At 34.8% G+C, this 24794-nt stretch overlaps 1 protein-coding gene across 2 annotated transcripts; it reads right to left on the reverse strand.

Annotated features, from left to right (window-relative positions):
• Positions 1 to 4740: 4740 nt before the first annotated feature.
• On the reverse strand, positions 4741 to 6523 carry LOC140006528 (uncharacterized). Of its 2 annotated transcripts, none has more exons than XR_011814190.1 (2): positions 5884 to 6523; positions 4741 to 5593 (listed from the first exon to the last, which is right to left on the reverse strand). XR_011814190.1 is itself a non-coding variant. In XM_072048549.1 (2 exons), the coding sequence occupies exons 1-2, from the start codon at positions 6229 to 6231 to the stop codon at positions 5005 to 5007; spliced, it is 798 nt and encodes a 265-aa protein (XP_071904650.1). In that variant the 5' UTR covers positions 6232 to 6469; the 3' UTR covers positions 4835 to 5004. The 2 variants fall into 2 exon arrangements, 1 of the variants encoding a protein (XP_071904650.1); XM_072048549.1 differs by having other exon boundaries at positions 4835 to 5454; positions 5884 to 6469.
• Between the last annotated feature and the right edge of the window lie 18271 nt (positions 6524 to 24794).

Raw genomic sequence — 24794 nt, forward strand, 5'->3', positions numbered from 1 at the left:
TCTCTTTTCTTCAGCTGCTCGTTCTGAGATTAGAATTCAACTCCCCCCACACAAAGAAAGAAAAGAAAAAGAAATAAAAAAAAAAAAGAGAGAGATGTAAAGAGAGAATGGCAGTGGCGACTAAGGAAGCAATCGAAGATGTAGTGAAGCAAGTGGTAAGTGAAGACGATGACGAACGTGATACTTCGCAAATCGTTATGCAGATATACTTCCTCCAAGAATGGAAGATCGTTAAGTCCCTCCTCGACAACATCGTTGCTGCCGGATGCGTCTCCGAATTCTCCTCTGGTCGCAAGATCTGATCCACTGTAAATGCTCACCGTCACCTCACACTCATCCACACACTTGATTCATATTGGTAGCATCGAATTAGAATTTTTTTGGACGGAATCAGCTGAAGTATTCAAAGACAATCTGAAGCGGGAAATGGCTGCAAAATGTTTCTTTTTTGGTTTCGCAATTATTGGGATAATAACTTGGGGCAATAAAGTTGGAATCTTTCGCTGAGATTCTCTAATGGAATGATTGTTATTAGTACAATGATTATTACTTGGGCAAAATATGTAAGATTTGAAAATGTAGATTAACACTTGTCGAAATAGCTCCTGCTATCCTAGTTGGATGGAGAGTCAAGCGCTGCTCTCTAATTGTTAACCAGTGAATGACTAGTATACATAAGCTACTTATGCACGTCTATCCTTCTTACAGCTTGTTCTAAATTTGCCTAAAATTAGAAACTTTGGGCTCTGCATTTGTATTGGTTGAAATCTTAGGGTCTAGTTTTGCACATCAACTAAACATTGGGATAAAAAATGTAGTTCTCTCTTATATTTAGGCCAAATAGATGAATAGAATATCATAAAGAGTTGGGCCTTGATTTTTTTCTCCTTTTTTTTCTCTTCTCAAAAGAAGCCGATAATAAACACGGGTTTTATGCTAAATTGTAATTGTTTTAATCTTAAATGTAAAGGCTGAAATGCAAATTGGTATTTGAGTAATTTCTTTTAGATCAATTATCTTTTATTAAAAAAAAATCTCTTATATATGTTTGTTGATAAATGAATTGGTATTTTAGTGAATGTTTTTTTTTGATTTGGATAGATCATCTTTAACATGAAAACTACTTTATATGCAATACCACTTTTTGTTTTTAATAATGGCAAACCTTGTAGATGGGCTTGAGATGTCAAACCAAATTTCACTAAGATAATATAGGGAGGCATGTACCTAACCTCTTGGAAATCACATTTGAATGTAGAAGTAACAAAACATAAACAATGGTTACTACTCCCTTCCAAGCTAATTGAGGATTACAAAAATCAAGGGATTCTATCTAAATTTAGCATGCTGCTAACCAACTTTGTAAATTGATAAGATTGTACGTTTTACCTGTCTGGATAGAGCTAGTTAGATTTGCCAAAGCATCTGCCACAAAATTTGTTAATCTTAACGTTGCGTATAATCCCCACCCCTTCTGAAGGTCCTGGATTACCCAAAGAAGATCCGTCTACATTCAGCTTTAGAGCGTGAATTATTTATTGTGCATGTTATTTCCAGAACGATCTAAATTGGTTAACAAGGGAGGAACAGTTGATGCGCATAAGTGCTCCATTGAGTTCAATCTAAACGCAGTGTAAACTGACTACATCTCATAGAACTATAAAAGTCTCCCTTTTTTTTAACAACTTTTGGGTGCAATTGTTCCGCACACATTGTTTGTCACCCCAAACCTAAAAATTTGTTTCAAGGCATGGTCATAAAGATGAATGTCAGCAGAAACTTATACTTAAGCAACGGAAACAAACTAAATTTAATGATTGAATTAGTTTAATGCTTCAGTTTGAAAAGTAAATGCTGACAATGAATGAAATCCGACAGCGAGTCAATAATACCATAATAGCTCTCTTGTAATGTTGTAACTATACATGAGCCATGTTGCTCATGTGCTAAGCTGCAATGTCTGCTTTAGCACCCAAGAACTTATACGTTAGAGCATCAAACAATTTACAACTCCTGTAAATCATTCATATTCCGGCTGAAGTTTAGGCAATCTATTCCTAAATGTTTGACACAATTAGGACCATTAACCAAATATGAGTAGAATTCATCAATTAACACAATATTTGGCTAAGATCAAGGGACAAATAATTATAAATTTAGCAATAAATTGCAACCTATCAAAATTCGTTCTCCATAATTTCGCAAAAAAAAAAAAAAACAAAATCCACACTCCAAAAGAAAAGAAACGCATGAGACTGGGATCGAAAAATAAAAGGCTCCGTGCCTCATATTTGTTTAATGCGAGGTATGAAGTAATTCTTTTTTTTTTTCTTTTGCAGATTGGAAATTTAATGGGACATTGCATTGGTGGAATTCTACACTTAAAACACCCTTTTTGCAGAAATTTTTTAAAATTCATCATCAACTTGGAAATTTCTCTCATATTCAGTTAAGAAATAGGATGAACAGTGACATGTTTAGTCTTTAATAGCATTGTGTATTTGTATTTGGGTTGGTATTTTCATAAGAACCACTGTAATTTGTAGCAATTTGAGATTTTTGTGACTGAGGTAAAGTTCGAAAATAGTACTGAATCTGTTGATGTTATTGGTCCACAAGGTAATATTATATGGGAGAGATTTCTATGGCATGAATTGATAGGAGAAAGGAAAAAATGAAAAAGAAAAACAATTAAACCATATATCAACTATATCCAGACACACAATCGATAGTCAAGAAATTTTAATGGCTAATCCGCCATTCCGTAGGACCGGCAAAATTGGTGATAGTTTGATAAATTGGTTTGGGTAAATAGCCAATTTCGTATATAAACTTTTGTACCTATGCAAATGTAGTTCCTAACTTTTATTTCTAACTAATTTGATATGTGAACCTATTTTGTGGTTCCACATAAGGACCTCTGTGGCAGCACTAATCAAATTGATCAACTAAATAGGGGTATTTTGAAAATATCGCACGAGGATGTAATAAATCAAGTAAATCATATAAAAAAAAATTACAAGATTAAATTTTCAAAAAGTTTTGTGTGGTGATCTTTTACATGATTTAAAAGTTTTATTTGATGGTTTATGATTTACTTGTTTTATTACAGTACCATGAGTGACATTTCCATGACATCCCTTTTAGTTAGTTAATTAGGAGCCAAATTAGTTTTAGATAGTAGTGCCACTGCATAAATCCTTAATTGGAACTGCAAAATAAGTTCAAGTATCAAAGTAACAAAAAATAAAAGTTAGGGACAAAATTGGAAAAATTGGAGATAGATTTAATGGCTAATCTGCCACTCCATAAGACTAGCAAAATTGATGATAGTTTGACAAATTGGTTTCTGTCGTTGAGTTGGGAAAGCAAAAGGTGTAATAGCATTTATATTTTGTTTAATTTTAAACAAGCAACATTTTATGGTCAAGATGCTTAATTTTTCTGTGGCCAAGTATATAACACGTGACTCGTTTGATAAAAATAAAAAGAAAAATAAAAGGTATCATGCATGAGCCGTGTTGCTCATGTCCTGTGCTACGGCAATGTTTGCAGCAGACATAGGCACATGTTGGAAAAGAACTTGGTCCATGGTTTCCAAATCCCCTCGACAGAATCATAAAGAAGCAGAAGTTGAAAGTTTTCACTCTTCGAAAAACTAAAGTCCAGCGAGACTCATACTGCTGACTCCAGAATGCTGAAAACCATGGTTAAATATCAGTTATTTTTGAAATTGCACTAACATGCAAAATCCCTTTTTCGTTGTCCGCACAATTTACTAAGGTAAATTAATTTTTTTTAAGTATGAGTGAGAGGGTTCGGTTTGAAACCTCCCACTTATACTCCCTTTTTCGCAATCATCGTACCCATTTCTCTATTACATTAATGGGCCGCTTTTTTTTTTAGGAATTTTGGTATTTGAGATTACAATAATTTTAATACTGTGCACTTGATCCAGTACAATGAGAATTGAAATATTGAAATCATGTTTCAAAATTTGGCCATTCATGATACCCGACTAAATTGGAAAGAATTAACCAAAATCCTCATTAATGGGCCCTCTATCCATTATTCCATTTCCCTCTCCAATTCCAAAGCAAGAATCAAGCGCCTCCTAAGTTGATTGATTCTCCATTCTGGTTCATTTTGCCAGTTGCAAAGTCTGGTTACTAAAGTACTCCAAAGCACATGTAAGGGATAAATATCTCATTCCAATGCTACAACTCCCATCTCTTTCAAAAACAAAAAGGATCACCAGCAATAAAGACAGAGTAATTGTATCAGGGGTTAAATTTTCTAGTATTCGATTACACTTTCTAGGGCAAATTACACTTTACCCCTCGTGATTTAGCAATTTTTCACATAACACCCCTATAGTTTCAAAAGCTGTACTTAATCCCATAATAGTTTGGATTAAAGCGTCAAAGTGACGGAAATGATCATTTGTAACTAAACCTTTAAAAATGTCAAAATTACCCTTATAAATACATGACACACTAATCCCGTATGATTTTGTGTTTTACTATATGACCCTTTTATGATTTAATACTTTATCATATAACCCCCTAGGTTAATAAATAATTTTCAACTTTATATAAATGTATTTTTGACATTTTAAGTGACTCCGTTACGAATGATCATTTTCGTCACTTTGACACTTTAATTCAAACCATGAGGGGGTTATGTATAACTTTTGAAACCATAAGAGGTTATGTAGGAAAACACTAAATCACACGAGGGTAAAGTGTAATTTGTCCAACTTTCTAGGCAACGAGAAGCCATGGGGAACTCATTCTTTTCCTCTTTAACTTTGATATAACAAGAACAAAGAAGGTTCAGAGATCAAACATGCACCAAGTAACAATCATAAAGTTCAAATTTCTAACATATGATTCAAATGAAAAGACTTATTGTAAAAGCTAAGGCATCAAACCAAAAAAATACGATCAATATTAAACTCATCTAACGAGCATGATTTTTCCAAGCCCCCATTTGATCTCCAGTTCAGTTCATTCGACGACCGCATAGTTCACCAAGAGCAACCAAACTTTCATGATAAATATTAGCTTGCAGGGTGGTTGGAGACCCATGAATGTTGTATTTTGTAAGACTTCCTCGATTATCACCTAGGACAGCAGACGAAGCCAATTGCCCATTGCTCATTTCCCAAAGCAGTTTATCACTGTTCCATGAAGATAACGGGCTCTCGATTCCGGAGAGTGGTCCTATGGAAAACTTTTTAACCCAAGACTCCTGCACACCGTACTCCATCATCACCCATATGTCGAAATGCTGATCCGAAATTTGACTCCCTGTAATGTTATACCATATCATGGCAAGTGAATTGTCCAAGACAATGAGTTTCTGCATGCCATACTCTCCTTCAGTGTCTTCTACTCTATCAGGATATTGAATTTCTCGAAATTGCTCAGTGCTCCATTCAAAAGAAAGGATCTGGAGGCCAAAACAATCAGTATTTAATGGTGTGCACCAATGGAAGCATCCATTAAATGAAACAGAGAAGCGCTCGTTATACACCATTTCCGGCAGGGTGACGTCGGGATCGAGTTCTCTCCAAGAATTAGTACTGAGACTGTATATTTCAGCTTTGCAGGAATTAGGATCGCCATTGTATTCGTTAGGAAAAATTGTTGTAAAAGTGATGATTTTGTAATCGTTACTAATTGCATCAAACCCAAACCCCAATTCACACAGCTGACTAAAATACCCTTGTGGGCAATGAAAGGGATGATCAGGGAGTGTAAGAAACTCTCGAGTTGCAGGATTGCACAAATGAATACCAGAAGATTCATTACTTCTAAGACAAATTATGCCACGGCATGTGCCGACCAAAATCATATTGAGGTAAGTTGAGTACGGTACCTCAAAATCAGGGGCCACAACCTGGAGAGATAAAGATTCATCCTTTGAATGGAATGATAAAACAATTTTTCTTTCGTCCTTGATGAAGCGCTTCACCAGGATGACACCTTCCTGATCGCCGCAATTGGCTCGGCTGACATGCAAATCAGTGAAACGGGGGCTTTTGATCAAAGAGCACCAAGATTTGCTAATGCATTTGAATTGGAACAAACAGTTCACGGGTAATCTCACCAAGATCTGCATCAGGATGTCCCCCGGAAGAACATCCATTTCTCTGGGTTGTTTGGTCAATAGATTGATAGCAGAGGAGCTGAAAAATAAAAATAAGGTTGCGAGATAAGGGTTCATCAAGAGGTCTCCTCATTTGCAGCTTTCATCTAGGCTCTCCTTTCTTCAGTGGGATCATTTCCTCGCGAGTAGTGAGAAGATTTGTTGAATGGATTGCTACTTACTCACTTGGGTTCATCAAGGGCACTCCTCATTTGTAGCTTTCATCAAGGGCTCTCCTTGCTTTAGTGGGATCATTTTCTCACAGCTCGCGAGAAGTAGTGAGAAGATTTATTGAATGGATCACTACTTACTCACTTTATGATTAATTGGGAATAGAGTGAATGGCCGAAATGATCGCTCAATTTCTCAAAATGGCATCCTTTGGTTATCAAACTTTTTTTGTGACCAAAAAGGTCATCAAACTCACATAAACCTGCTAGCAGAGTCATTTTACCGAATTTTAGTGATAAATCATCTGGTTACAAGGCATTCACTCATGCAAGAATATTTTTTAGGGGGCAAAAATGTCCAACAAAATATGACAAATCTGTTTCTTCCTTGCAAGTCATGCCTTTAGATCTACAAGTTCATTGATTCCTTCTTTCATCTATGCAAAGACAAATCTTCTTTCATTTTTTCCAGTTTTCCATTTCCTTCCATTTCAGCCATTCATTCTTTCCCTTTTCTTTAGTTGCTCGTTCTGAGATTAGAATTCAACTCCCCCACACAAAGAAAGAAAAGAAAGAAAAAAAAAAGAGAGAAGTAAAGAGAGAATGGCGGTGGCGACTAAGGAAGCAATCGAAGATGTAGTGAAGCAAGCGGTAAGTGAAGACGATGACGAACGTGATACTTCGCAAATCGTTATGCAGATATACTTCCTCCAAGATTGGAAGATCGTTAAGTCCCTCCTCGACAACATCGTTGCTGCCGGATCAGTGGCGGAGTTAGAAATTGCAATTAGGGAGGGCGAGTCTCTGTTATTTGGACAAAATCCAAATAACTTTCAAACATTATTATTTGGGTCCTTAAGAGGGGGCAAAGTGAAATTTTTTATCAATATTTTGGAGAGGCAAAACAATATAAAAAATTTTTTTTTACTTAGAAATTTTTTTATAACAATTGGAGGGGGCAAAGTGAAATTTTTTATCAATATTTGGGGGGCAAAACAATATAATAAAAATTTTTTTACTTAGAAATTTTTTTTTTTTAACAATTGGAGGGGGGGGGCGGTTGCCCCCCCTGGCCCCCCCTCCCTCCGCCCCTGTGCCGGATGCGTCTCAGAATTCTCCTCTGTTCGCAAGATCCGATCCATCGTAAATGCTCAATGCTCACCGTCACCTCACACTCATCCACACACTTGATTCATATTGGTAGCAGCGAATTAGAATTTTTTTGGACAGAATCAGCTGAAGTATTCAAAGACAATCTGAAGCGGGAAATGGCTGTAAAATGTTTTTTTTTTGGTTTCGCAATTATTGGGATAATAACTTGGGGCAATAAAGTTGGAATCTTTCGCTGAGATTTTCTAATGGAATGGTTGTTATTAGTACAATGATTATTACTTGGGCAAAATATGTAAGATTTGAAAATGTAGATTAATACTTGTCGAAATAGCTCCTTCTATCCTAGTTGGACAGGGAGTCAAGTGCTGCTCTCTAATTGTTAACCTGTGATTGCCTAGTATACATAATTCCTTATGCACGTCTATCCTTCTTACAGCTTGTTTTTGGAGGAGATTTTCATTTGCGACAACAGCTGATTTCTGTTTCATGCCCCTTTTGTTACATAAAAGAACCCATTAAACCCTAAAATCACACACCCCACACCCTTAACTTTTTTTGACATTTTTGGATTTCGTATTAATATTCCCAAACTTTAAATTATCTTTTACCACCAATTTTCTTCACCAAAACAAATTTTATAAGAACCTACCATACATCATGTGTGGATCCGCATAATCATCCCTCGATCGCTTCACCCAATCCATTGAAATCACTAACTTCACAGTTTCCTTGGCTGCGCTCATTGTTTGCTGCTTCGATTTGGTTTAGAGGTGTTCACAGCTAGTAAACTTTGCTGGAGAAGATGAAGTGGATCTCGATCGGTTGATCAACTTTGGGAATGAAACAATCGATGAGTTCACTTGTCCCAATAACCTTTTGGACATTTTTGCCCATATCAAAATATTCGTTCAACTCAAGAGCCCTCGTAACCGGATGATTCACTGCTAAAATTCGATAAAATGACTCTACTGACGTGTTTATGTGAGTTTAGTGACCTTTTTTCCCACAAAGAAAGTTTGATGATCAAAGCATGCCATTTTGAATAGTGGAGTGACCATTTCGGTCATTAGCTCTTGGGAATATGTGGAGTTTGTGAAGGGATCAACTAACCTAACATTCCTATTATGTCTGGCAATTGGGTGGGTTAGGTGGGTTTTGGACGATTTGATATTGGATTTTCATTTAAATAGGTTATATCCAACACGTCCAACTTTAGAATGGGTTGATTTTAAGTTGGGTTATCCCAAATCCATGACCTAACATATTATTTAATACATTTTGATACATAAACTTTCTCACATACATTTTAAAACACAAAAAGATTTTCTTCACACACACATAAACACATTTTCATATACCTAAATGTATTTTCACACACTAACACACTTTCACACACACAAACTCACACTCACTTCTTAGACTACTTGAAAACAAATCATAAATAGAATAATATTTTATATTGCTTGTATTGTGAATTTTAGATAATAAATTGTGCATTGAAATAGATTAGCTAAAAAATTTTGTTTACTTTATACTTTTTAATACTACTAACTAATTGAAACTTTTTTTGTCACAACTTATTAACACTTTAACTATTCATATATCCTTTATTGTAAGTTGTAATATTCTGTGTATTTAAATTATTGAATGCTAGATTATATTATGCTTGAAAATGAAGTAAGAGATATATAATTTGTTGTATTATAGTATTGATGAAGAATTATTAACAATGAAATAAAACGAGTTAGAGAAAAGTAAAAGAATGCAATTAGAGTAAATTTAAAATCCTATTCTACGTACACAAAATATTAACAAACAGAAGCAAGTAGCAACTTGAGAACAACCACAAAAAAAAAAACAAGGAAAAAAGGAGAGGAAAACAACATATTCTTAAAAGGTATAATAAATTATTATAGAAGTTGAGGAACTTTAACAACTGTTGTAAAAGTAAAATAAGTATGAGATTTTATTTCAAGTTTCTTTTTCTTTTAAATAAAAATTAAAAAAATTGATTGAAAACATATATATGAGAATTCTGAATACAAATTGGTCAATGAATTATTAACACATTTCCAAATGCAAGTGGTTAAGCATTTGTGTATTGAATCTTGTATTTATTGTTTTGAATTACTTTTAAACAAGTTGAATGTTGGGTGTCCAAATAAAAAATCCAACCCATCTAATGAATAAGGTGGATTGTTCTTACCTGACCCAACAAAACCCATAACCCAACAGACCCATCCCATCCTTTAAAATTAATTGGCGGGTTGTTGGGTTTTGGACTTTTTTGCCAGCTCTACTTATCTCGTTCAAATGTTGCCAATGTAGGAGCCTTGACAGAAAATAAGAGGAATCGATATTTGGTCACATGTCTACATGTTAATCATTTTTTTATAAAATATCATAATTTCATTAAAATCTATATTAATGGCAAAAATTACATCATCAAACATATACAGATATCAAATAACATATCTGAAGAAAGGATACTCCAAATTAGAAGAACAATAAAAATTACATTGTAAAGTTCCAAATTTAAAAAATGAGATAAAATAATTGTAATTTCACGAACATTTGTGCATGTTTCCAATCGCTTGTTATGCTGATCAACTATTTCAAGTCCATATATTATCAAATAACATATCTGAAGAAAGGATACTCCAAATCTGAAGAACAATAAAAATTACATTGTAAAGTTCCAAATTTAAAAAATGAGATAAGATAATTGTAATTTCAATTACATTTGTGCATGTTTCCAATCGCTCGATTTGCTGATTAACTATGTCAAGTCCATATATTATGATGAGATTTATCGAATAGATTCAAGAAATTCTAGATTTGATAATGAAAATCTAAACAAACTTAGATCTAATAAAAGAAAAATAAAAAAATTATCAAAAACTTTGACTAGAAATCCCTAGGAGAGAATAAACTCTCACTAAAAAATTTAAAAGAGAAGAAACTCTCACCATAAAATCCTAAGAGAGATTTTTTTTCAGACAAATGAAAAGAAACTATATAGAGGGCTCCTCCCATGGAAAAAGATCCGAAAAATCAGATATCTCTTCCATGGGAGAGTTGAAGGGAGTTTTTAGTTAGAGAGTTTTTTCTAGAGAAAAAGAAGGGAGGAGGAGGAGAGAAGGAAGAGTATATTTGTGCTTAGATGTCAATCATTTAAACAGAAAGAAATATCACCAAAATGATCTTGTTTCTTTAGCTTGAAACGTTTAAAATGGCAAGATGGTCCCAAAAAAAAAAAGCACTAATTTGCTTATTGAATTCATTTCGCCATTTGTTTCAGCCAAAAAATGTTCATGCACTGTTCAGGTGTCCATAGTTTCGGGAACAAAATTAAAGTAAAAACAATATTCCTGACCAAAAAATGTCACATGTCTAACACATGATTTTTTTCGCCCATTAACCTGAAGAAGCTAAAAGCATTGAAAAGAAAAAAAGAAATATATCTAACAAAGAAATAAAAAACTTACAAGACAGGTCAAAGCCGTACGTATATCAGTTGATAAAACAACTCACTAAATCCTAAGCACAATATGTCAGGTTCAATGACTATTTGACTTGCAATGCCTTATCAAAAAGATTAATGGAACTTTTTTTACAAGTATTTGCTGTGTACATTAAATATATTATTTAGATGTATGCCTGGGCACAACCACGGTTCAAGTTCGTACTTGAACCAAATGGGAACACGATCGGAGACCTTTGCAAATGATTTTTGTTCAACTTCTTCAAAAATTCGAACCTGAACCAAAACTGGTTTGTTCTTGTCTGGTGCGAACCATCCAATTAAAAAAAATTTGTCCTTTAGATGGTGATTGACAAATTTAATGATTTTTCATTTTCCATTTCATTTCCACTTCATTAACAAAATTGTATATCCTTTCTTTTATTCAAAATGTTTGATAACGAGTGGTTTTTTATTTATAGAATTTCTATCATCTTGCCTTTTACTAATTATAACATAAAATTTACAGTTTTTATTTAAATTCATTGTCTTTAGTTTACCTTTAGTTTTAATTCATTTTCCTGTTTTTTTCAGAATCAATATTGTAACTTTATGTAACTAAGTGTAACTGGAAGGAGCTACATGTGTAATCGGAAGGAACTGAAATTATAAACAATAAGAACCGAAACTAAAATTGGTGTTTCCAAAAGAAAACCGCAACTATAACCATCCTTACAATGTTCAACTCAAGTCTATTTCCAAAGGAACTCGAACTGAAATTTTCAAAAGACAAGCAAAACAGCGTTGATGAGTCAAATAATTTTGCTCCATTTTTAGTCAAATAATTCTGCTCCATTTTTACTTGTCAATTCGTATCTGTGATGATTGAAACTGGTTTTGAAAAACATATTTAGAAAGGAAAAGAGCAACAATCGCAACCATTGTTTTAGGAAAAGAAAATAGGTTAAATTACCTTTAATCTCCATGTGATTTGGTACTTTACCACTTAAATTCCCTATCGTTTAAAAACTATATATAACTTCCTCATCATTTGGATTAATATGTCATCATTAGTTTTTTTGTTAAAATTGATGGTCGATAGTAAAAATTCAAAATCAAACAAATATATTGACAAAGTTACCCTTCTATTACTTCTTTTTTTCCTCAAAACATAAAAAAGAAGAAATTAAAATAATAAATAATAAATAGAAAATATCATTAAAGATTTGATTTAAAAGCTTATAATGATATTTGTGGTAAAAAATGATTTGGTATTTTTTGTTTCTTATTTATTTGTTTTATATTTTCCTTCCATCTTTTTTGTTTCTTATTTATTTATTTTTTATTTCCCTTTCTTCTCTTTTGTATTTGGAAAAAAAATTAAGATTTTATAAGCCAAAATATAGGTTTTCATAATCATCTCTTCTCTTCGCAAAAAAAAAAAAAAAAGAAAAAGAAAAGGGAAAAAAGAAAAAAAGGTCGTGATAAGTTGAATTTGTCAAATTATTATTTTGATTTTGACTTCTTACTATTGACCATTGGTTTTGATAGAAAAACTAACTGTAGCACTTTAATACAGGCAATGAGGGAGTTATATATAGGTTTTTAAATCATAAAGGATTATATGATAAAGTATTAAACCACAAGAGGATAAAGGCAATTTACCCAAACAAATAGCTCTCCCAGGAAAAAGACATTAAAGATTGATTATGTCTCTGATAAGTGTTTATTATATGTGTATTTTAAGTAGCACCATGTGTTTATTTTTGGTATAATTTAGGATTTTTACGAGATAAATTGCTCTCTAAACTTTTAAATTTTGCAAGTTTCATTTGAACAGTTTAATGTGTAAATTTGGTTATATTTGCAAGATTTGAAACATGATATAAACATTGGATCGAGATGGATTCATTTGAACTCATTTAGTGTATGATTCAACTACGATTTGGAAAGTAAAAGAGCATCCAATGCAAGTATTATTGGTGCAATGCATGAACAAAAATAGGGCTATGACGTGCGCGGAGTATACATATACAATTAAGCTCATCCTAATCAAGTTTTACATTTATAAACTCCTAAATACCCCACACGCGATTTATCGCAAGTATACGAATCGTGAGCGAGTATAGGGTATTAAGGGTCGATCCCACAAGGAAGATTGCAATTACCGGTACTACTAAAGCTTCTCTATTATTTAGACTATCAATGAATTATAACAAATTAAACCTACTGAAATTATACAAAATAACAAATGAAAGCTCCTTGGGTTGTGGTATCCCTAACTACTCATGCAAGTGCTATATTTGGATCATTGAATACTACATCTAGGCTAATTATGGTGTAATTTCCTTATGCATTTGAATCCTACTTTCGTAGTGAATCAATTATACTCATAACTAATCCATACCTATTTTCATGGTTATGAAATTAGCTACAAGTTCATTTCTTCAATGAAATTACATGAAATGAATCACTAAAAACCACATAAGTGCACCTCTACTTTCGTGAGTGTACTCCCTATGTTTAGCACTTCTTGAACTAGTGTTAAATCTCAATTTTCATTGCAGAAACAACACCTTAGATAATCACAATTAATGGTACCAGATTAATCATGATTTCAAGAGCTAAAGTGCTAAATAACTTGCTCAAATCATAGCAGTCAAATAACCAAATAATAAACACTAACAATTATAGAAAGTTCAACCAAACCCAAGGTATAAACTTTAGAAACACATATTGAACACAAAATCCAGAACTTGTATATTAACTAAACTTGGAATCAAATACAAAAGATAAAGAGTTTGGAAGGAATACAACCCTTGTCACATGAGCTTTCTTCCTTGCCTTCTTCATCCTCCATCTTCATCCTAATCTAGATAATAAACAAGAATGGAAAAGCTACACTACTCTATACTAAGCTAAACTAACACTAGGGAGATGAAAAAACTACATTTCTGCAGCTTCAAGCTTTCTCCCGTAGCTCACTCTCCATTTTTCTGCTATGAACTCCCTTTTTTCTTTTTGCAATGAATTTGGCTATTTTATGATGAAAGGTGGTCAAGAAATGAGGCCTACATCTCCCTTTTACAGTTGGGAATGTTTCTCACATGTATAGCATCGCATGTGAGTTGGTGGGGGTGAAATTGAGTTTTACGCGTACAGAGCAGCCTTTTCTGACCAGTGATCCGAGCTGCTACAGTACCTCGGATCCGTATGGATCCGAGCTCGGATCCACTAACCCAGAAACAACCGAGGGTTCGGATGAATAGTGGATCCGAGTGTGGATCACTTGCTCTGTTTTTGTCCCAACTTCAACCAATCTTTTCTTGATGTTAGAGGCTGAACCAGCTCATGTCTAAAACACAAAAGTTATAGCCTTTTGAGTTATCTTTCTAATGCATCAAGAATCACCTCATTTGGATCTGTGTAGGCTGAGATATGACTGAAATACCCTTGCCTGCTCATTACCCTGTTCCAGCTTCGACCAGTAGAAATTTGCTATTGTAATTCGGCATTTTGACCTGGAAAACCTTCAAACTGGATTTAGATGTCTTCACCAAAGTTGTAGATCTATCTCTTATCTTCAAATGGGTTCAAGAATCATCCCAATCTGATCATTGTAACTCAAGTTATAGCCGAAATACGAAAATGTGTCAAAACTGTCAAAATACACAAAATCCAAGTAAAAAGTGATAAAAACCTCATTTAATCACTTAAAAACATTTATTCACCAATTATAGCCAAAATGATTCATATTCTTCCAATAATATAACCAAAGTGACTAAAAATAATATAAAATGTCATACAATTATTACGTAAATTAGTCACTTATCAAACTCCCCCACACTTAAATCATTGCTTGTCCTCAAGCAATTCACACATAATCAAATGCAATGATTCAAGAGGTGAAACAATATATGCACTTTGTCCAATTTAATTCCTCAAGACTTGGAAAATAATTATTATATAATTATTCAATTCACACTAAATACTCATAATATCAAGTAAAGGAAAGATAATTATACCCTAAATTCAACAAGTTAAACTTAATCTCTTACCCTAACCTAATTTCACAAATAAGCAACCCACATAGTCGATTTATAGCCTTCCTCCTCCTATAATCATCCTTTTCTCAAAATTTTACATCTAAGAGGGATTTATTCATACTAATTTTACTTAATTAGTGAGAATGCCTTTTTACGCGAAAATCGACACTTTTAGGTGAAGATTCCCGGTTACTCAACATTTCACTTATTCAAGTTGCAATGCATACTCTTAATTCAAGTACCTTTTTACGCGAAAATCGACATTTGTAGATGCCAACCCCCGGTTACTCGGTACAAAAATCATTGGAGTAGAATAATTTTTTCTTTCTTTTCTTCTCTTTTTTTTTTTTTTTTTTTTTAAACTAAAGGACAATAAATAGATATTCCCTCTTAGAAAATATATAAGACTAATCAAAGGAGGAATATAACCTTTTATCAACTATGTCAATCACTTACTTGCAAAATTAAGTAAAGAGAAGAAATCTCATTAAACATGTAAAATTATAGGCATAATTTTCCTCACTTTACCAAATATACTTTCTAAAATGTAAAAATTCTAATTGCATAATAACTATTTCCAAGTTAAATGAGGACTAAACCTTCCAAAATACACATAAAGTTTCAACAATTGGAAGAATAAAAACATTTAAAGTTGGAACAAATTAGCCCTTTTTGAATGAAAATGCAAAAATTTGAAGAACTTTTGGGCCATAGTGACATATTGGACAAGATGTTAGACAAATTTTGACGGAGTTTCCCCATATAAATGGAAGAAAACTCCCTGCCAACAAACCCAATTTCAGGCAAATTATCCACATGGCAAATAATTCAAACACAATTCCAATATTTCTAAGCATTTAAATCCACAAAATATCATCACATAGCATTAGAATGCAAGTTCACATATTTCCTCCCCCACACTTAAACTTCACATTGTCCTCAATGTGAGAAAAGGAAAATAAAGAAAGAGTAAAAGAAAATACTCCCCTTATGACTTGCGCAATCCGAATCCATGTCCAAGTGATGAATTTCCAACTTTACTTGAAAGAATGGAGACTTCAATTAATGCACCTTGAAAAAAAAACAAAAATACAATTCTTAAGAATAAAAGCTTGCAACCAACAAGAAGAAAAGTGGAGTTGAAGGAGGAAAAAGAGGGAAGAATGAAGAAAAGTGGTCCGAGGCTTCGTTTGGAAAGGATCCGAGGTCGTTTTTGAAAGGATCCGATGTCGGATCATGATAAGTGAGCTCGGATCAAGAAGCTCAAATTTTTTCTGATTGCAGAAGTGGATCCGAGGCCTCGGATCCATATGGATCCGAGCTCGGATCAAGAAGCTCGAAGTTTTTCTCTGATTGCAGAAGTGGATCCGAGGCCTTGGATCCATATGGATCCGAGGCCTTGGATCCATTGAATCTGCACTTATTGCAGAATTTTTGCAATTTTCAGTTTGACCTCAATTATTCAAAATACACCCTAGATCATTTCTATGTCAAAATAAATCATTCACGCACATGTAAAATGATCTAAACATGCATTCTAAACCTCTTTAATGCATCAAAATTCACAATTACTGAATTTGAGGTATTGAGATCTTTGATCAAACTTCGCCTTTTTCACCTCATTTGGTCACTTTTGCATCTTTTTCCAAAACCTACAAATGAAAAATAACAAAATAACTCAAACTTATACTTTAAACATAAAATCACTCCAAAGTAACACCAACTTAAACAAGCATTGGGTTGCCTCCCAATAAGCGCTTCTTTAAAGTCAATAGCTTGACTATATCACCTCATTTTTCAAGGAGGCTTAGTTAACGAATAATCCACCATTTTAGGCCTTGGTGGATCATTGTAAGGTGACTTAATAGAAAAAGCCACATGAACTAATGATGTGAGAAATGGAAGTGACTTACCTATTCCAAGTGTTTCATAGATATTACCTTGAATATGCACCACTTGAGAATTTACCAAAGGAAATGTCATGAGAGTATCTTGGGCAGCAATACCCTTAGAACCTATACTTTCAATGCACTCCTCAAGAGGGGTGAAAAATGAGTCATTAAAACTCACCTCTTGAGGCTCAAAGTTAGTTTCAAAGGTATTATCATGTGAAATGGATATTTGCTCATTGAAATATAATTGAGATTCATCATTTTCATCCAAATGCAATCCATTTTCACATACAACATTTCCACGATTCATGCTAGGATCATTTTGCAAATTATTAGAAGAAATAACTTCACACAATACATTCAATTGCTCATGTATTCTACCAAAGTGAGAAGCTAATTCATCTATTCTTTCCTCAATCCTATCAAAACGGTCGGAAGTTGCATTTGCTAGCTTTTCTAAAGCTAACTCCCAAGATGGCTTAGAATCATTAGCTACTCTTTCTATTGCCAACTCCCAAGATGGTTTTGATTCATATTGGACACTTTCAGGTTGGTGATCATAAAAATATGAATTATCACTATAAGTACATTGATTATTCCAACCATAAGCAGGAGAATTGCTCCAATTAGCACTATATTGATCAAAACAAGGATTGTAATGCTCTAATTCATCATAATAATCCACATTTTGTGCTTGCATACATGTATTAATAGCATGATAACCTCCACACAAGTCACAAATCACATGATAAGAATTGAAAGCATTAACATTCCTCCCTTGCTCAATTTCATGCATCATGGTGTCCATTTGAACTTGTAACTTAATTACATCAAATTTTGCCTTTAAGCACCTTAAACCATCTTCAAAAGATATACATTCAGTAAATTCTTGGTTACCTCTATTAAAGGAGCTTTGCACTTGGTAACCATCCATTACCAATCTTCCACTTCTCAAGCATTGTCCTCCAAATTGTCCTACCCTTCTCATCACCTAAAATTGCTTTTAAACAACTTAAGAGCAAAATTAGTAAGAAGAATAGGTGATAAAACACATACACATAAAAAATACTAAAATGACAGAAAATAACATTCACACAATAACTAATAAAATGTCTAAACTAATAAAGTTATTCTTCACACCGATATTGCCAAATCTTCCCCGGCAAGGGCGCCAAAAACTTGACGTGCGCGGAGTATACATATACAATTAAGCTCATCCTAATCAAGTTTTACATTTATAAACTCCTAAATACCCCACACGCGATTTATCGCAAGTATACGAATCGTGAGCGAGTATAGGGTATTAAGGGTCGATCCCACAAGGAAGATTGCAATTACCGGTACTACTAAAGCTTCTCTATTATTTAGACTATCAATGAATTATAACAAATTAAACCTACTGAAATTATACAAAATAACAAATGAAAGCTCCTTGGGTTGTGGTATCCCTAACTACTCATGCAAGTGCTATATTTGGATCATTGAATACTACATCTAGGCTAATTATGGTGTAATTTCCTTATGCATTTGAATCCTACTTTCGTAGTGAATCAATTATACTCATAACTAATCCATACCTATTTTCATGGTTATGAAATTAGCTACAAGTTCATTTCTTCAATGAAATTACATGAAATGAATCACTAAAAACCACATAAGTGCACCTCTACTTTCGTGAGTGTACTCCCTATGTTTAGCACTTCTTGAACTAGTGTTAAATCTCAATTTTCATTGCAGAAACAACACCTTAGATAATCACAATTAATGGTACCAGATTAATCATGATTTCAAGAGCTAAAGTGCTAAATAACTTGCTCAAATCATAGCAGTCAAATAACCAAATAATAAACACTAACAATTATAGAAAGTTCAACCAAACCCAAGGTATAAACTTTAGAAACACATATTGAACACAAAATCCAGAACTTGTATATTAACTAAACTTGGAATCAAATACAAAAGATAAAGAGTTTGGAAGGAATACAACCCTTGTCACATGAGCTTTCTTCCTTGCCTTCTTCATCCTCCATCTTCATCCTAATCTAGATAATAAACAAGAATGGAAAAGCTACACTACTCTATACTAAGCTAAACTAACACTAGGGAGATGAAAAAACTACATTTCTGCAGCTTCAAGCTTTCTCCCGTAGCTCACTCTCCATTTTTCTGCTATGAACTCCCTTTTTTCTTTTTGCAATGAATTTGGCTATTTTATGATGAAAGGTGGTCAAGAAATGAGGCCTACATCTCCCTTTTACAGTTGGGAATGTTTCTCACATGTATAGCATCGCATGTGAGTTGGTGGGGGTGAAATTGAGTTTTACGCGTACAGAGCAGCCTTTTCTGACCAGTGATCCGAGCTGCTACAGTACCTCGGATCCGTATGGATCCGAGCTCGGATCCACTAACCCAGAAACAACCGAGGGTTCGGATGAATAGTGGATCCGAGTGTGGATCACTTGCTCTGTTTTTGTCCCAACTTCAACCAATCTTTTCTTGATGTTAGAGGCTGAACCAGCTCATGTCTAAAACACAAAAGTTATAGCCTTTTGAGTTATCTTTCTAATGCATCAAGAATCACCTCATTTGGATCTGTGTAGGCTGAGATATGACTGAAATACCCTTGCCTGCTCATTACCCTGTTCCAGCTTCGACCAGTAGAAATTTGCTATTGTAATTCGGCATTTTGACCTGGAAAACCTTCAAACTGGATTTAGATGTCTTCACCAAAGTTGTAGATCTATCTCTTATCTTCAAATGGGTTCAAGAATCATCCCAATCCGATCATTGTAACTCAAGTTATAGCCGAAATACGAAAATGTGTCAAAACTGTCAAAATACACAAAATCCAAGTAAAAAGTGATAAAAACCTCATTTAATCACTTAAAAACATTTATTCACCAATTATAGCCAAAATGATTCATATTCTTCCAATAATATAACCAAAGTGACTAAAAATAATATAAAATGTCATACAATTATTACGTAAATTAGTCACTTATCAGGCTACTTGCTTGTGATCCTAGTAGTGAATTGGAATAGAAACTAAGGAAACGTCACTGAAAAGAAAACGTGATCTCTGAATACGCGAGCTTAGGTTGCATATTCTCCCCTATTTCTCTACAACTTGCTCTATAACTTGCCCTATTTTACACCACTTTCTAACTCAATTCCAGCATAAAATTTCGGCTACACATGCTTAAGAATATTTAGGGAAGTGAAAAGGAAGCTTTACGTCATTTCATTTGACATTGTTTGACTCTCTTAATACTATATATGTAAGAATCATTAGAATAGAGAGGAGTTCTTGGTTATTAGGAAGAGAGCTTAGTTATAGCCTTTTCTTATTCTCTCTAGTTAGAAGCTTGTAAGAAACAATTGGAGACTTCATTGTACAACTCATTTGTTGAACAAATAGAAGATCTTGGGAGCTTGTTCAGCATCTTGGCTAATCTTTCTTTATCTATCTCTTTACTTGTGATTTATTATGTGTTTATGCAATGAAGTTATGTTCTTTCTTATCTTATATCACATGAGTAGCTAAATTTCTAGATCTAGATAGTAGATGAACCTTGTGGCTATTGGATATGAGTTGAATACGACTTGTTACCTCTTGTATTAACTTATCCATTTATGCATGTTTATCACTTGTTGTTTCTTGATCACCAATAGCAAATTTTTGGTTGTTGTTATTCAATAAAAATTAGTAATAATGATGGAATAACATAAATGGAGTTTAAGAAGTAGACTTATGAGAAGAGAGATGCACTTAAGTGGATTATCCTTACATTTCATGAAGAACAAAAGGGTAGATCTGGTTATTCATCATGAGAATAGAGAAAACTAGTCTAATCTAAGCCACTACATCATGAGAATAAGTTTTGGTAAATTTGGAAATGAATCCTTAGTTAAACAAGAGTAGTAACAAGAGGTAAATTTATTCACTTGTATCTTTTATGCCATAAGTGCATTCTACACCCTAGCCTCAAGTATTTAGTGGATTTTTTCCATTGTTTTCTTGCAAGTTATCTAGTTGAGTAAGTTAGTTAGTAAGTAATTGTGATTTCTTTAGATTCTATTGATAATTACTCTAAATAATAGAATAAGTAAGGATCTAGTACTTGCACTATTGGCTCCTTGTGGGATCTACTTGATTTATGCCCTTTTTAATACCTGTATATTTGTAATCAAACGGATATATTTTGGATTTACCTTGCACCTATATTGAAAATCCGTCAGTCTCATTAGCCTAAATATAATAATGAACTTTCGTTTTCTGAAATTCATTAGCTTTTAGTATACAATCCTAATTGCTTTTAGTACTTTAAAAGAAAGTGGTAGGTCAAATTAGATATCTCTATTTATTCAGTGTAGATGATCACAAATCCATTCTAATTCTAGAAATTAAAAAGAAAGTTTGATGAAAAGAAGTCACTTCTTGCAGTAAAATTTTTATGAATATAGATTGTGTAATGGATAAGATAAGGTCAAGAGGAAAAGTTTACGGTAAAGTTTGTTGCGAATCAGCAAATTCTAAGTGTTTAAGAGTTATATTTTTTGTGCAATGTTTTCTTTTTAAGAAAAGGAAATGTTAGATGATCTTGGTCAATTCAGAATTCTGAGTTAATTCAGAATTCTGGTTTTGGAAACATGCTTCTTTAGTCTTCAACTTGGGGGTCTCCCATGAGAAGCTTTGCTCTCTGTGGGTTTTCTCCCTGCTAGTGCAGGCTGCTCTCTTCCCTAGTTCCTAGTGGAAGTTCAGCACTTTCTGTCCCTGTTTTAACCTCCCCAAACAACTAATCTATTCTATCTTCAATCAGTTTGCATCCCAGCTATCACTCAATTGGATTCCCGTTTGTCATACTTTTCTCCGTGAATTAAGTTTTCTCTGTTTGGGTTTCAGTTTTTTCGAAAATAAAACTTTCATTGTCTTTGGGTCATGCAGGTTTGCAGAATGTGATTCATTCAGCAGTCCTATACCTTTTGTGCTCCTTTCGAGATTGTATCATTTGTCCCGGCTTCCATGGCTGAAGAACTGGAAAGAATGTGTGAAAACCTACGCCTTCGGGATGATGAAGAAGAAGTACATTTATTGCCGGGCGATGCGGACGATATTGATGATTCTCTCAGCGAGTTGTGCATCTTAGGCAAACTATTTACCAGAAAGCAATTCAATGGTGAAGCGCTGATGGCTACTACGAAGAAGGTTTGGAACCCATCCAAGGGTCTCACCCACACTTCATTGGGGGATAACCTTTTTCTTTTTAAGTTTAATGACATGCTTGATAAGAAAAAAGTTTTCTCTGGTGGCCCATGGTGTTTTGATGATAATCTACTGGTCATCAGTGATTATATCGGCAACGTCCAGTCAACCAACATGAAACTCGATACCTGCTCCTTTTGGGTGCGTGTATATAATCTTCCATTGAGTTGGATGAATGCCAAAACAGCAGAATACCTGGGAAATAAGTTAGGGGTCTATGAAGGCTTTGAACAAAGAGGTGACTTGTTTGCCTGGGGAAAGTTCCTGCGTATCCGTGTGAAGATTCACCTAGAATCTCCTCTTAAGCGAGTAATGCATCTGTTCATTGAAGGCAAAGTACATAAGGTGCTCTTTCAATATGAAAGGCTTCCTATATTATGCTTCTACTGTGGAAGAATTGGCCACGGCGATCGGGATTGTGAATTGAAGCTTGATGCAGCAACCTATGACACTGGGGATCCGCAATATGGAGGATGGCTTCGAGCTAAAACGGAAAAATCATTTTCCGGCCAACAACGCTCTCGGCCAGCTGTAACGATAAGCGATAATGAGAATCGCGTGCGACAAGGAACAGATAAGGGAAAGAGATCAACTGCATCCTCATCACCTGACTGCCTTGAATTTTCAAATTCTGATCATACCCAATCCGACCCTTTGGATAATGATCTGGAGAGACATCAGGACCTAATCAAAGGTAAATCTTCTGCCTCTACCTCTGATACTACGGATCCTACCCAACCCAATGCAAGGAATACAACAGCTAAATGGACAACCAAAAAATCCCCTGCCTCTTCAACCCAGCCCACCGATGACTCTTCTCGCCTCCCCGTTACACCGCACAATAAACCAAGACTGTCTGCCCCTTTGGATAACAACATACCAGTCCAAACCAACACCCGAAACAAAGCACCTAAAGCTTCTTTCACTCTGCTAGTCCAACCAGAAGCCCAAATAATTCAGGACAAATTCTCTGCTTCTCTTCCTACCTCAAGCCAATTGCCAAATCTGACTCTCACTCAACCCAGGAGTAGCCAATTACAAGCTATTGTCCCTACTATACCCTCCGTAATTTCTGACCCCATTCCCTCCTCATCTGAGCTGCCTATTCATACAACATCCAATAATCCTAACTCCACTCCTGCGCATACCCAACCATCTGAAAACATAAATCCCAATTTCCCTACCCCTAATCCAACCCTCCCAACTACTTCCCCAACTTTACCCAGCAAACTCCTACAACATACCCCAACTACAGGCAGCTCCTCCACACTTCTCAAAACAGCGAAACTCTTCCTAGTTGATGCACCCCTAAGAGAGCACAAAAAACATTCGGATATCCATAATCTCCGGGCTCTGGCTAGTACATTCAAACGGAGAAAGAGCACTGACAGTCCCCAATCAGGTTTGATGTCATCTATGGAACAGACTTTTCATACAAGGTTATTAGGCAACAAGGTGAAACGTCCTAATAATTTTTCCCTCTCTGATGATGTTGATATGGAGGATGTTTCTCTTTCCAAGAAATCTAGGAGATCTGGTTCAACTGCATCACACGGTATTTCAACGGCGGAGGCTGGTTACCAGCCCCGCCAAGAGCCATGAGGCTTTTAAGTTGGAACTGTCGGGGGTTGAAAAACCTCCGCACAGTTCATGAACTCCGGAGTCTTATCCGGAGAGAAAGACTTTCAGTTATTTTTTTGATAGAAACTAAGTGCTCTAGTAGTTTCGTGGAGAAACTGAAGCAACAATTTGGATGGTTTGGTATTGGTGTGGATGCGCAGGGCACCTCTGGTGGGTTAGCTCTCCTGTGGAAAAAAGATCTTGACATATCATTGAACCGATTCGCAAGTAATTTTATTGATGCCAATGTTCATATGCCAAATTACACATGGCGTTTAACTGGCTTCTATGGACACCCTGATGCTTCAAAGCGAAAATATTCCTGGGACTCTCTTCGCCAACTAAGCTCCCAATCTCGGCTCCCCTGGCTTTGTATTGGTGATTATAATGAGGTCCTCAGCCAAAGCGAATTTGAAGGTTCTGGTCCACGAAATAACTAGCAAATCATGCATTTTCGTCAGGCCTTGATGGATAGTAATCTGCATGATGTGGGCTATGAAGGTTTCACTTATACATGGTGCCATAGTCGGACATATCCAAAGACAATTAGAGCGAGACTTGATCGCGCTTGTGCAAATCAAGATTTTGTGAACTTATTCCCTGATTCAAAACTCAAGCATGTGCACTCTATATTCTCTGATCATTTGCCTCTAGTTTTTAGTTTCGAGAACTTCTTTAAATCTTCAAAGACTACAAATGAGGCGAAGAGACATAGACGTTTTAGGTTCGAAGCCATGTGGATAAAGGCGGATGATTGTGAAAACGTAATTCGTCAATCTTGGGAGAGTACATCTGCGGATAATGCTTGTGTTAATTTGTTCAAGAAAACGGATAAATGTCGAATGGGCCTTTTACAATGGAGCAAATCAAAATTTGGTAATGTTTGTTCTGCAGCAGACGACCTAAGGAAAAAGATTGCTAAGCTACAGCAGGGGACTCTCTCTGATGCTGTTAAGTCTCACATTGGGACTTTAACAAGTCAATTAGAGGCCATTTTGGATCGGGAAAATACTATGTGGAAGCAAAGGAGCAAAACTCACTGGTATCGGGAGGGGGATCGGAATACAGCTTTTT

This window comes from Coffea arabica, chromosome 5e (assembly GCF_036785885.1).
Source record: "Coffea arabica cultivar ET-39 chromosome 5e, Coffea Arabica ET-39 HiFi, whole genome shotgun sequence".
Taxonomy (NCBI): domain Eukaryota; kingdom Viridiplantae; phylum Streptophyta; class Magnoliopsida; order Gentianales; family Rubiaceae; genus Coffea; species Coffea arabica.